Source organism: Hyperoodon ampullatus, assembly GCF_949752795.1.
Source record: "Hyperoodon ampullatus genome assembly, chromosome: 11".
Taxonomy (NCBI): Eukaryota; Metazoa; Chordata; class Mammalia; order Artiodactyla; family Ziphiidae; genus Hyperoodon; species Hyperoodon ampullatus.
Genome location: NC_136924.1, coordinates 42,193,340 through 42,208,210, shown reverse-complemented (window position 1 = coordinate 42,208,210; position 14,871 = coordinate 42,193,340). Strand labels below are relative to the sequence as shown.

General features: G+C 54.3%; 1 protein-coding gene across 6 annotated transcripts in view; it reads right to left on the bottom strand.

Annotated features, from left to right (window-relative positions):
- Positions 1-14,871, bottom strand: part of TBC1D22A (TBC1 domain family member 22A) — a gene marked incomplete at its 5' end in the record, with an annotated part of 316,544 nt that overhangs the window by 267,623 nt on the left and 34,050 nt on the right. For 4 of the 6 annotated variants that reach the window (XM_079715580.1, XM_079715576.1, XM_079715578.1 and 1 more), the window contains one exon: positions 14,084-14,260. The exons of the other annotated variants lie outside the window; for them this stretch is intronic. In XM_079715580.1, the coding sequence (XP_079571706.1) occupies positions 14,084-14,260 (177 nt within the window). The remainder of the gene's footprint in view (positions 1-14,083; positions 14,261-14,871) is intronic. 6 annotated transcript variants of the gene reach the window in all.

Below are 14,871 nucleotides of genomic sequence, written 5' to 3'. Positions count from 1 at the left end.
CTATCCCACCCCTCTAGGTGGTCTCGAAGCACCGAGCTGATCTCCCTGTGCTATGCGGCTGCTTCCCACTAGCTATCTATTTTATGTTTCGTAGTGTATATGTCCATGCCACTCTCTCACTTTGTCCCAGCTTACCCTTCCCCCTCCCCGTATCCTCAAGTCCATTCTCTAGGAGGTCTGTGTCTTTGTTCCCATCTGGCAATTCTTTTGCATTAAGAATTTTTTTTTTTTTTTTTTTTTTTGCGGTACGCGGGCCTCTCACCGCTGTGGCCTCTCCCGTCGCGGAGCACAGGCTCCGGACGCGCAGGCTCAGCGGCCCTGGCTCACGGGCCCAGCCGCTCTGCACCATGTGGGATCTTCCCGGACCAGGGCACGAACCCGTGTCCCCTGCATCGGCAGGCGGGCTCTCGACCACTGTGCCACCGGGGACGCCCTCGCATTAAGAATATTTTTGATTGAGGTGTAACTGGCCTATTATAGTAGTTTCAGGTATACAAGGTAATGATCACCACACAGTCACAAAGCGTGTTTTTCTTGTGATGAGAACTTTTAAGATCCACCCTCTTAGCAGCTTTCGAATATGCAATAATACAGTATTACTTTACAAGTGGAAGCTTGTTCCTTTTGACCTCCTTTGCCCATTCCACCTGCCCCTAACCCCCCCACCTCTGGCAACCACCAACCTGTTCTCCGCATCTGTGGGCTCAGTTGCTTTTGTTTTTGTTTTCGATTCCACAAGTGAGATCATATGGTATTTGTCTTTCTCTGACTTACTTCACTGAGCATAATGCCCTCAAGGTTCATCCATGTTGTCGCAAATGGCAATATTTCATTCTTTTTACGGTTGAATAATATCCCGCTGTGCACGCGCGTGTGTGTATGTATCACATCTTCTTTATCCACTCATCCACTGATAGACACCTAGGCTGTTTCCATGTGTTGGCTATTGCAAACAATGCTGCAATGAACATGGGGGTGCAGATTTCTTTCTTTACGGGGTCATGAGGATGTTCTCATTAAGAATATTTTAGGTGGGGCACAACCTTTAGGTGACTGCACAACACTGCGAGTGCACCAACTACACTGATCTGTTCAGGTTAAAAAGGTTCATTGTATGTTATATGAATTTCACCTCAATTTTATTTATTTATTTATTTTTTATGTTTTTGCGGTACGCGGGCCTCTCACTGTTGTGGCCTCTCCCATTGCGGAGCACAGGCTCCGGACGCACAGGCTCAGCAGCCATGGCTCACGGGCCCGGCCGCTCCGCGCCATGTGGGATCCTCCCGGACCGGGGCACAAACCCGCGTCCCCTGCATCAGCAGGCGGACTCTCAACCACTGCGCCACCAGGGAAGCCCCCCACCTTAATTTTTTTAAGAAGAATATTTTACTTGAGAGTTTGAGGATTTGTAGGCCAGGTTGACACTAGTGAATGAAATGCTGACTATGGTAAGTGTCACCTATTCTCAGGCTTCCCAACGTGTATAAAGAGAGAAAAGAAGCCCATGAGACTACTACGCTTCCATTTGTATTTTACGGAGAACAGGGGCTGGGGGGGCGACGTATACACACCCATCCATACAGTCACTTGAATAAACACAGAGCACTTATGAACGGAGGTAAGAAACAGAAGGGGAGCCACTGGCCTGGGGACGGAGACTTATTTGTCATTATGTAAGCCCTTAGCGACCACTTGAATTTTTTAACATTGCATGATGTAGCTTTTTCAATTAAAAAAAAACTAGTAACCAAAAGATACGAATGAACATCACCAGTTCCCAAACTTTAAGTGCGCTCACAACTCCCCCTCCTGCAGAATCTCAAGGAACAACGTTCCCGTTAGTGCGTTTATAGTACGTATTTTGGATACTGTTACATATGTCTAGATTTTGACTAAGCATATAAATTAAATGTTGATTTAGATAGATACACAATTTTAATAACAATTTTAAGTAAAGATCATTCTCAAAACACTATACAGCCATTAAAAATGACGGTTATGAAGACTGCAGCAAGGTGGGAAAGGCGCATGAGGTGATATTAACTGGATCAGGTGACAAGTGGCGTCTGCATCCTCGCTGCCACTGTGGAAAGGCAGTGATGGAGACCCGCACCAGCGCCAGGGCGAGCCTGCTGCACTGCACGGGCCACCCCTCACGGGACTGCTTCCCAAAGCCAGGTGGAGGCAAGCACCATTAGACCCATTTTATAGGTGGTGAAACTAACGCCAAAAGAAGTCTGGGGGAAAAAAACTGCCCAGGTCACTCTACCAGTAAATGGCAAAGCGTGGCCATGACCTGATGCGACCCCAAAGCCCACATGCTTGTTTTCCACACTCCTCTGTCCCCCAAGAGGCCAGAGATGGGGGGCAAGGTGACTGGCCATCATGGCTGCTGACTCTTCTATAATGTGGTTGTTCTTACTTCTAGAACCTAAAACAACACATAGGTTAAAACACGGATTTAAAAAGACATCCTTAACTAATTTTTTCAGACTACCTTATCCTAAGAAAAAGGGTATTTCATTTTTTTAAGCACTTTAAGCAAGCCTGAACTTTTTCCCTTTAGGACCAATTTGAGCACAGTCTAAGATTTCACCAGAAAGCTTCAGTTTGTATTAATATCTCAAGACCTGGCTCAAAACCAAAACCAAAGCCTTACCCGGCAGCGCTTCACTTCTCATGGCAAATTCAGGATAAAGATGATTTTCTTCACTTCCCGACACAAAACCCAGCGCTTCCTTGTTTCTCTAACTTCCTTCCTGTGTCCTATCCCATTGTGAGGCCAACCCAAGTGACTTCTCATCTCCCACGCCCTGCACTTCTATTCATCAGGAATTTCTCCCTTTTTCTCATTTTGGTCACGTGCAATCTAATCCTGCACCAAATCTCTAAAAATGGACTGCCGTGTCCTGGTACAGTGAGTGCAGAGGACGTGCAGGGAGCCCACGGCTGCTGCTGCCTGTGGGCTTACCCTCAGGCAGGCCCTCCTCCTCCTCTGAGTCTCAGTTTCCTCATCTGCAAGATGGGGCCGCTCTGCTGATCGCTTAGGGCAGCATGGAACCAGCAAGGAAACCTGTGGGGAAGACCTTCACAAACAGAGGCCTTCCTCCCTGAGGAGGGCAGGGTGGTGCTGTGTGCTGACCACACAGTGCTGCGTCTCAAAGAGCAGGAAAGCTGCCGTAGACTGCTTGTGTCCCCAAAGGGCCTATGTTAAATCCCGACTCCCAGGGTGACGGTTCAGAGGTGGGGGCTGTAGGAGGTGCTTAGACCACAAGGTGGGGTTCCCCTGGATGGGATTAGTGCCCCAATAAAGAGGCCCAGGGAGCGCCCTCGCCCCTTCGGCCACTGGAGCACAGTAAGAAGGTGCCATCTGTGAACCTCACCAGGTACGGAATCTGCCGTCGGTGCCTTGACCCTGAACTTCTCAGCCTCCAGAACCACGAGAAATAAACGTCAGCTGTAGCCGCCCAGCCCACGGTATTCTGTTCCAGCATTACCACACCAATAATGCACTTCCTCGCTTTCTATGCTGAAACTAGAAACCCGCGCAGGGCGAAGAAGCCCATGGGCCTCGGCACCACGCAGGGCACAATCTTTGGCATGGGCTCAGAGGTCCACAACCACCGCTCGTCCCTGGAGCACAGCATGGACCAGGACTCGGCCCTGTCCAGGCAGCTCTGCCTCCCGCTCCTCCGCGCGGCCCCAAGCGTGTCGCAGACATCCGCTCCTGTCGCGTGACTCAGCTTACAGTCTCCTGACCTGCCACCGTCAGGGGCCCCATCCTCAGGGCAGTTCAAGGGCGGGGGTCCAGGACATGCAAACACGGGGCCCCACGTCTGGCCTCTCCTGCCTCACCACCCCTGCACGTGTGACTGCTGTGTTTCCCACCTGGGAAGGGATAACTCAGGCCCTTTGAGGATCACAGAGGGCCTGGGAGTGACAGAGTCAAAACGGCACCCGACCTCTTTCTTCTCCACTTTCTTGCTTCTCATCTTTAACACGTGCAACTTCCCTTCCTACCTGTAAGCGCCAACCAGACAGACGGCACAAGAAAGTAACCAGGGCTTCCCTGGTGGCGCAGTGGTTGAGAGTCTGCCTGCCGATGCAGGGGACACAGGTTTGTGCCCCGGTCCGGGAAGATCCCACATGCCGCGGAGCAGCTGGGCCCGTGAGCCATGGCCGCTGAGCCTGTGCGTCCGGAGCCTGTGCGTCCGGAGCCTGTGCTCCGCAACGGGAGAGGCCACAGCAGTGAGAAGCCCACGTACCGCAAAAAAAAAAAAAAAAAGTAACCAAACAAGGGAGCACGGCTGACTCTGGCTCCTGGGATTTTCCTAGGAAGATGGGCAACCAAACCACCCCAGGAAGAAGCACCAGAGTGAGTAGGGCCTCTGTCTGGAAAACACAGATGACAGGAACCCAGGAGGGTAAAGTTAAAGTGGACAGCCATTGTGCCCCAGCCTCTCTGAGCTCCTTCTCAGGGATTCCACGTATTTCCATGTACCTGACAAATAGTAAGCTCTCGGTCAAAGCCAGCCACCATCACCAACATCACCACCAACACTACCACTACCACCACCACCATCATCACCAACATCACCACCACCACCATCGCTACCACTACCACCACCACCATCACCACCACCACCATCACCAATATCACCACCATCACCACCACTACCATCACCACCACCATCAACACCAACATCACCACCACCACCACCATCACCAACATCACCACCATCACCACCACCACCATCACCACCATCACCATCATCACCAACATCACCACCATCACCAACCACCATCACCATCACCACCATTACCATCACCACCACCATCATCACTACCATCACCACCACCACCATTACCATCACCACCACCATCACCATGACCATCACTACCACCAAGGTCACCACTACCACCGTCCCAGAGCCCTTGATTTGATTCTAAAGAAGTCAAAATCCTGCTGCTGTGTTGCCCGCATCCTTCCACACCTACAGGGAATTCCAATTGCTCACCATCTCTTCCAACTTCCCTTCTTCAGAAAACCCTCTTCTTCCTAGCTTCATCTGGCAACTTTACAGGATGTGCATTTCCAGAATGCACAAGATAGGATCTGTGCATTGATTAATTAATTAATTAATTTAAAAGTATTATTTTCTTTGCAGTTTCCAGGACCAGACACCTGGCTATGTGTGGGTTTGTGGTCCTTTGGAATCTGAGCTACATTTGGGGGCAGAAACAGGACACAGGAGGGCTCATTCTAAACACTGTGTCTTTGACTATGAAAATTCAAAGTTCATTCACTTGTTCCCTCCACACCCAAGACTGTGTATACAGTTCAACACAATTCAAACAATTTCTGGGTCTCCACTGTGTGGTCGGGGCAGTGCTAGACACCAGCCATGGGTGAAGTGCTACAATACAAGAAAGACAGTCCCTACCTCAAGGAACCTGAAACCTGGTGGGGTGACAGATTTACACGTGCCTATCTGAGTAGCAAACACAGCTGGCTGTCCACCCAACATCTATCCCCTCCCTCTTCCCTGTAACCAGACCCCAATTCCAAAGTGCCAACGGCCGAGCCCACGAGATCCTTCTCAGCACCCCTTGCAGCTCAGGGGGTGGGAGCCGGGCAGGGGGCACATGACCCAGCTCTGGTCAAACTGCTTTTCTGATAAGACTACAGATGCCATGGTGACTGCCCTTTGCTTTGACACAGGACAATGACTGCCACCTTGTGGCCACGAGCTTAGATCCCTGATGAAATCAATGCCCATAGCTCCCTACCTCCAGACATCCTGCTGAGAAAAATAAACCCCTATTTGTCTAAAGGCCCCTGAGTCTGGTTTTCTGATATCTTCAGCCAAAACGAATCCTAACCGATCCCCCTCTTCAGCTGGTGAACCACAGAGGCCAAGAGCACTGAGGGGCCGTGGGGCAGGAGAGAGCAGGCCAATGGACCCCACCAGCACTTCCTGAGCAAGCGCCGTGTCCTGTCCCCCATCACTGGACACGAAGACCAGTGACTCACAGTACGGCCCACGAGGAACTCACAGTCCAGTGGTGAGAGGGACACAACCCTGAGAGCTGAGTCACAAGCACAAAGGGCTGCAGGGCAGGGAGCAGACTGCCACACACTCTGCCCACTTTTCCGCTCTCATCCCTCAGACAAAAAACAGACACCACAGTCTCATGATTATTCAACTGGTTACTTCATGTCCTGATCTACAAAGGAAATCATTAGAGAAAAAAAGACAAATGTGTAATGGATTGATTTCTCAAACTGCTCCTTTAAAACTGTACAGTAGACGTACAAACATTTTTTTTTAATATTTGCTTTTGAGATTATACACAGGAAATCATCATCCATGAGAAAGTTACCTGAAAGACCCCCGAAAGGTTTCCTAATTAAACTGAAGATCTGCTCTACCAGAGATATTAAATGAAATGCTTAACTTTCACCAAATCATATTCACTTTGGTTTATTTTAAGCTGAGTGATAACTACACGTAGCTCAAATGCCACACCTAGTAGTGCGAATGCCACCCAAAAAACGAGGATACTGGCAGTGGCAATGCAATGAAGTCAGGACTGGCGCGTCTTCTGCAGTTCTCACACTTACATCCTGAAGCCCAGAAGACAAAGCAAGCTCGGGAGCCCCTTCTGCTGGGGGCCCTAAAGGGTTGGTAAGAACCAATTACAGGTAATGAGAGAAGAAAACACAGTCATAAATTTAGCCGGCGTACACAGTGGCAATTGCGGTTTGTGGGTTTTATTATTTTTTCCACATCTCTCACTTTCAATAACATTCCGTGAACTATCATCGCGGAAACCCTACAGCGAGAGCGACACAGAGGGAGGAGCTGTGCGGAGTCCCCTCCTCCGTGGCGGGACTCAGGCGATCAGCCACCCATGGGCCGGGCAGAGGCTCTGGGTGGAAGCAGGGCGTCAGTGACACGGGGACGGCGCAGCACAGGGTCCACACATGTGCAACGGCCCTGGCTGCAGGGAGGATGCTGCCGCAGTTGAGCTGCATTTGGACGTCAGGAATAAGTACTTACCAAGTGATTATTTTCACAGAAAGAAAATAAAGCCAGAACGGGAGGACCGCGCCCACCCAGGTAAGGGGGGAGACGTCTCACTGGTGCTCGGCAACCCGTGCCCTCCCTGAGCTCGCATGCTGGGCACCGCCAACCCCTAGAACGAGACCGAGGTCTCCCTCCGGGGGTCGGGGGCAGAGGGCGATGGGTGATCCTAGGAAAACACGGCAGGATGAGAGGGAGTGAAGGCATGGAGGCGTTCGGGGGCAGGGGGCGTGATGCAGGAGATCCTGATGATGAGGGTCTGTTCGAGCAGAGGCCTGGAGGAAGTGAGTCACGCAGGAAGCCGAGGCAGAGGGACGGCAGAGCACAGGCCCAGGCACGAATGTGCCGCTGCATCCCGGCGACCGCAGAACAGAGTGAGGGGACGATGGGAGGGGGACAGGCAGGTCGTGGGAGGCCGGGCCTCTCGGGCGTCACCAGGCCGACGGCTGACTCTCCGAGTGAGATGGAGCCGCCAGATGGCTCTGACAGTACCCGATCCAGACCTCATTTCCAAAGGACTGCTGACAGCTGTGCAGAGCACGACGCCGGACACAGGTGCGCGGGGGCCAGCAGGGACGGGCTGTCACCATCAGGCGAGAGGCAGTGGCAGGGACCAGGCGGTGGGCTGGAGGTGCTGAGCGCGGGAGACCTGGTGACAGCCCAGAGGTGGGAGTGGGGAGGAGGGAGGAGAAGACGGCGGGGGGCTGGGCCCGAGTCACCAGAGGGGGCACCACTGTGCAGAGATGGGGGCACGAACGGTGACAGGTTCAGGGGGGAGGAGTGAGGGCCTTGGGAAGTCAACTCAGGCGACACGTCCAGCCTAGAATCTGCCTTTCAAGACAGATGAACTTTTTCAAAAACGAACTCCTTGTCTACATTCTTAACAAAAGCTGCTTTGCTGGTGTTCCTCCTGACGTCAGAGAAGATGCTACCAGGGAGAACCACAACGGGGGGGCAAAACTCCAGGAGAAGTGGGAAAGAAAGGTGGAGGAGGAGAGCCCAGACCCGTGGGCTCTGGCCTCCCCGTCCTCTCACAGAGACTCCCCCGACCCCGACTGGAGCCCGCACTCACTCTGCTCAGTCAGAATCTCGGCCTCGGCTGTGGTTCCCGGACAGGAAAGGCTCAGCCAACCCACAGTCAGGACCACGAGACGCAGTAACAAAGGAAAAGGCCCCGACCGAATGCTGCCTCGGCTCACCCTGAGATGTGCTCGCGCCTCCCGCTGCTGCAGGTGCGCCTACTGTGTGCCAGGCCCTACTATGTGCACCAGGGTTCTGGTCCTGAGCTGCAGGCAGGGACTGCAGGGCTCGGGCAGCATGGTGAATTCATTAACACTCTTTTAAACCTTTTCTGTTTGTTTCACTGAAAAGTACTTTTTCCCCAAACCTCACAGCTGAGATAAAACTGGGCTGCAGAGGCTCCCTGCCGGGCTCCCTGGAGCCCCGCCTCTTACACTCCAATTACCTTTCAGAAGCTCGGCTGGCGGCAGGGCCCGCGGGAATCTGAGGAAGCGTGTCCAGCTGAACTGGCCCCAGCAGGGCAAAGAACCAAACGCTGCCCACACCTCCGCTGAGAATCAGGATGCGAGCACGCGGCTCAGCCAGCAGGTCCAACGCACGCTGCGGCGGGGGAGCGTGAACACTGCACGCGAGGAGACCTCGATTCCTCTTCCCTGGCATCTCTGCACTTGGGCAGCTGCCAGTGGCCCCCGGGGTGGCCGTCCCGGCGGGAGTCCTCCCCAGTGACACTCCAGGGAAAGGCAAGGCTGAGTTAGCGGAGCTGCCACCTTGTCCCTCCCACATTCTGTTGCCCCTCTGGGACCACCCTCCCCTTTCACAAGGCAGCAGGACAAGCCCGCACGGGCGCACACACTCGCAACCTCCACTGTCCCTGGCTGGGACACGGCGGCGAGGCTGTGGGGCTGCGCCTGGCCCTATGGTTGACGCTGGGTGCTGGCGGGCCACTGCCCGGACCTTCGGGAACAGGGGTGCCGGCAGCCCTGCCACCACAGCCAGGCCACGCCATCTGCTCCCAGTCCCCCAGCAAGGCCCTCAGCAGAGGAATGAGGACCCGGCTGGCATCGGCCCTGCCCTCGCCGCGGGGCCACAGGGTGGCCTCCTGCACCAGGGCTCAACCTCCCCAGCTGTGATCAGGAGCCGGCTGCTGCCAGGAGCAGGCTTAGGGTGTGTCTGGGTTGGGGGGCAGTGCACACATATGTCAACATATAGGAAGCATGATGCCCCGCACAGAGTGAGGACCCAAAACGCAGCAAGTGTGCAGTTATTTGAATACACTGCCTCCCCTGGCTCTGTTTCACCAGTACCTGATTCTGCCACCCGGTGAAAAAACACCCTTCTTGGGCATGCCCCGGTTTTGTGTCCATCAGCTGTCCCCCTACGCCCGCAGCCCCTGGGCTCCAGCTGACACAGTCCTGGTGGCCCCTTCTCCCTGGGCCACCAGCTTCCTGTCCACCAGGCAACGCCCACCCGACCCGCCCTGCATCCCCTCCCCCAGTCGACCCCCCTAATTTCCTCCCTGTCCCCCCATCCCTGCACCCCCCCACTGCTGCGTGGCCTTGTTCCGCTCCCCAGGTTCCAGCCCTGCCAGAAGCTTTGTGCAGAGAGAAAGCTGGGGGCCTCCTCCTGGCCTTCTCAGCCCTCCAGACCTGCCCTCGCTGCCCTGCCGGCCTCCCTCCTCCCCTCCCCTTTCCTCCCCTCCCCAACCAGGCCCTGTCCATCCCGGAAGCCCCATCCCAGGGCAAGACCTCTGCATGCCTGGTCCTTCCCTGGGAAGCTCCAGCCTTTACCCCACACGTGTTTTTCTCTCCACTGCACCTACTACCTTCAGCCAGTTCCTGGAGTGCTGACTGCGTGCATCTGTCTGTCTGTCTGTCCCCGACACTCAACGTCAGCTCCTGAGCGCAGGGACCCTGGGGTCTGTTCCCGGTTCACCCCCAGCGCCTACAGCAACAGCAGGTGCTCTACGAACACGGGTCGAATGAAGAACTACGTGGGCACCTGACGTCAACCACCTCTGACGTCAACCACCTCCGACGTCACAAGGACCCTGCAGGGGAGGCCCAACTCCCCCGTGATGGCTGATGAACAGGAGGCTGAGTCACCTATCACAGGGGCTCCCAGGCTGCACTGCCTCCCCTTCCTGCCATCAGGGCCCCTTGCAGGCAGGGCTGTCCTCCAGCCCGGGGCCCTGAAGGGACACCGAACTCAAACCCTTGCTTCCTGAGTGAACAACTCCATATCACCCCCCCACACCCCCCCGAAAAAAACCCTCTCCTCCCCATAGCCGTCTCCCGGGACACTCTCCGTCTTAAAGCCCTGCCCGGGTGTCCACGGGGTAACTGGACCGTGACCTTGCACCTGGCCTCACTCCCTCTGTGCTCATGTCTGAATGTCCGGCACCAGGGCTACGTGTCACACACGGACGACCTCAGAGCCCGGCTGCCACCAGGCGGTCACTCGGCAGGCCTTGGGATGCACATGTTTTGCCGATGGCCAACTCACGTGCCGGTTCAGACGCACGTGGTCACAACGAAAGCCTCCAAGTGTCATTTTCTTGGGCTTCAAAGCAGGCAGCCTTTGCACAAGTAAATACTGAGTCAATGCTAAGAGTAGAGTGAGCTGTTAAGTTCTATTTGCTACTCTCATCCCTATAAGGGAGCACAAGCTGAACAAAGAAAAACAGCGCTCTGACGGACGGAGCGACATTCTGCCGGTAGAGATGCTTCTGTGGGCGGGCGCTGCTCACGTCAGTGATTTTCTTCTTCAACCTTAGCAAATATTTGCCACTTACATCTTTTATGTAATGTGAAGATAATACATCCCACTGTCTTCCGAAGCTATCTTAACTGCCTTATAAAAACAGGCAATTTACCGGCTGTGTTTTCTCTTGCCACTAAATACAAATCCAGTAATTCACTTTGAAAGCTTCGGTTTTCGCTTTTTGGTGTTAGAGTTGATACTTACATAGAATTCTAAAGAAAGAAAAAAAACAATAATCCCACAACTGAACAAAATAATTTGATTTTCTTTTAACCTTTCAATCTATCCATATGTACTCACTTTCCCACAAGCCCTGAAAGCTTTATTTTTAAGTACGATCTTATTTTCAAAAGTTACTCCAATGACAAAGTCCACTAGAAGATTCTAACTGGGGGCTCAGATCCTGACCCAGAACTGCAGTTCCCATCAGGCAATCTTGTTTTCACAAGCTATCTCCTTGCCACCTATCATTAGAAGCTACTGAATGTAACCAAGAAAATATCTATAAAGTGGCCACATATGTCAATGTTATAAAAATCAAGTAGAGAATAAACAGGCCAGTGCAAATGAAAATAATCAGAAGAAGTAAAATAACTAACTTTTTTTGAGCGTTTATTGAGTGCTGGGCACTCTCCTAAAAACTTCATATGTATCAATATTATCAGCAAAATCTGTACAGGTTCCCCCCACTATCCGAAAGTAGAGTGTTTCTATGAAATCTTTCATAAGCTGAAATGGCGTAAAGTGAAAATGCAATTTTTGCTTTGCACTTTTTTTCATGAAAGCAAAAACCCTCTCCGGATTTCCTTCAAGTTAGGGAAAACAGGTACTGAGTAGGTCTTCCATGAAAGCGAGGTGGTGTAAAGCGGGGAACACCTGTGCTGCCACTGCTGTACCTGCAGGTGAACGAGCAGGCCAAGGCCCAGAGGCCACCAGGCTCGCTCCCGGGCACCTGGAGAGGAAGCCACGCAGGCAGCTGCCCCGGGAGCCCCACCCTCGCTGTCCCCGCACAGCACTCCGCTGCTCACGCACGGTCCCCTTCCGTTGGGCTCGGAGCGTGAGACTTCCACACACCAAGGCCCCCCGGCTCTCCCTCCCCGAGCTCCCCACAGCCAGGGATGCTCCAGGAACGCCAGGTCAGGGTGAGGAACAGGTGTTCTTCTGTCAGAAGAGCAGCTCTTGCTTCTGTAATGAGAGCAAGTCAGGAAAACTAAGGGCCCCTCAGGAGGGGCGGCGAATAACCGGCGTGGCAGCCGCAGACAGATAGGCGCGCTGCCGACCCCGCACAGAGGCCACAGCCTCTCCCTAGTGCTCTCGGGAAATAACATTGTTAAATTTAAAAGGTGAGCAGAACAGCGTTGCCATTCGTATGGAGAGGAAAGAAAAAAATGTATGCAACAACACACAGACCCAGGTACCTCGCTACAAATCACCTCTGAATCACCAAAGGAACAAGAGTAACTTTTTTGGGGGAAGAACTGGCAGACACCCCCTGAAGCAGGGATCAGAGTTGGCTTCATCGACCTCAGGACAAACCAGCACCCTGGCCTCCTGCTACGATGACCGAGAAGGCAAATCAATTAAGTGCTGTTCCTACCAAAAACAGCCGGCCCAAATCTCACCAGGAGAACGTGAAACAAGCCACTCAGAAGGGCCTACGCTCTTCCAAGACCACAAGGCGAGGCCAGAGCATCACTCCAGCTAACAAGACGAGAGACGTGGCAACCGAACGCCACGCGTGATCCTGCAGTGGATTCTGGATGAGGAAGAAAGGTATCACGGGTGCTACTGGGACAAGCGTCAAGATGTGAATGTGGGCCGTGCGTCAGAGAGCAGTGCCGCGTGGATGTTTAATTTCCTGACTTTGACAACGATATCATGACAACATTGAGAGGGTGTCTTTGTTCTTAGGAAATAATGAAGTCTCGCGGGGCAGATGGCTCAAATGGTTCAGGAACAGCATGTCTGCACGTTAGCGCACACACACACACAGAATGAAACAGGGCAAAACGTAAACTGGTGAATCTGGGCAAGGAGTGTATGGGGGCGCTCGTGCTGTTCTTGCAACTTTTCTGTAAATTTGAAATCCCGTCGAAATAAAAAGTTTAACACAACATATGCGCAGACCATCTCTGGAAGATGACACCTGGAACTGGGCAGAGGGGGAGAGGCGAGCTGGGGAAGGGAAAGGGCTCGTCTTCCCTCTGCACCTGCCAAAAACAGCCGGCCCAAATCTCTGTGCTGTGCGACTGTGCAGGCAAAGACTGAACAAAACTAAGAAGAAAACACCCATGGTAAGAACGGCACCCGGGCAGGAGCAGCACCTTCCGAGCTTCAGGATCTTTCCAAGGCCGCCCTCCTCCGGCCTCACGAAGCAGGCCCGCAGCTTCGGCGTCCGCAGGCTCGGCCTGGGCCTGAGCCGCCTCCCTCCGCGGGCCTCACGCGCCACCTGCTGGCCACGCAGGGCACTGCCCGCCGCGGCGCCCAGCCCACGGAGCGCAACCGTGAGGGACTACAGCCACCTCCACCCTCCCGAAAGCTCCGGCATCGGGCAGAATGCCCAGTGCAGAGAGGCACTCAACAGGGGTGAGATCCATAAAGAGAAGCACACAGATCTGAGTGGAATTCCAGCAGAACTGGAAAGCAAGCATGCCTCGGCCTGGCTGCAGAGCGTCCAAGCAGGTATCCTGACCCACGAGAACCACGCCTGTGACTGTCCTGTCCCCTGCTGGCCCCTCCACCCAAGACCTGTCTTGCCCCCTGCCCCCTGCAGTGCTCACACTCTACGCAGACCCACTGGGCCCCTGCAGGAAGGTGCAAAGTCAGCCACGGTCAGGACGTCCGTCATCAGCCAGGATCGCCGGCCCCACGACCGCTATGGAGAACAAGTACGTCCACCTGGCCGGCCCCGCAGAGCTCCCCAAGGCAGTGCTAAGAAGCCAGAAGAGTGCACTGGGCATTAAGGAAAAAAGATCAGAAAATGCTGATCGAATTGCAGAGGAAGCCCATTAATAAACACGTCGAGAGTAAACTTTCAGGACAAATGGCTCTCGTCTTAGTGACCTACTGGCATGACACACGACAGATCAACCTCTCACCAGGTGAATTACACGGGGAGCAAGTGCGTTAAATGGCAGCAGACTGGCCTTCAGAGCTGCACCCCCTTTAGAAACGAGGCACAGACGGCGTGGCCTCACCCACAGGGGACTCACCGAGGTCTGTGTTGGGGCCGGCAAGGAGCTGTTTGAACTTGTCCAGCCGGGAGGCCTCTCTGTCACTTAAGGCTGAGCTGCTGAGGGTACTGGGCTCGGGCACCCCACCCAGGGCCACGGTTGCCGAGTGCGGGAGAGACTGGGATCTCTGCAGAGGGGCGGCATCGCTGGCGCTTCCTGCAGAGGGAGGGGGAGAGAACAGAGGTGAGGCTCCGGACACACCCACAGCCACACCCACCACTAAGGAGGCCTCACACGTGCCTCGCTGCTCTCCCTCCGTGGATCTGCCGTCACCGAGCAGCGAGGACCTGGTTTCTTGAGGGATAAAATGAACCTAGCTCACACCCATGGAGCGCACCGGCCCTCCTGCCGGAGGGGCGTTCCCCAGTGAAACAGACGTGCCCCACGAAAAGCAAGACACTGACAGCCACACACCGGAGACCAGGTCTGTCAGGGCTGCCAGCGGTCTGAGCCTGCCTGGGTGACGTGCCCCGAGGATCTGCTGGTGTAGGGCAGGGGGGAGGATGCCTGCACGGGTCACCCGGGCCTGGCATGGAGGGAAGCCACCAAGGAACACGTGAAGGGAGCATGAAGCCCATGAAGGTGCTGAGGACTGTCTGAACGTCCCAGGTCTCCCCGAGCCCCAGGAGGAAGGTCAGGCAGGGACCGTCACCCAGAGAAAGCAAAGGAAGCTAGATCCCCCACTGCAGGTGGAAACGATGGGCCACCAGAGTGCAAGCTTGCCCAGCCCTCACCCAGGCACCACTGACCTGAGACAGACTGAAGGG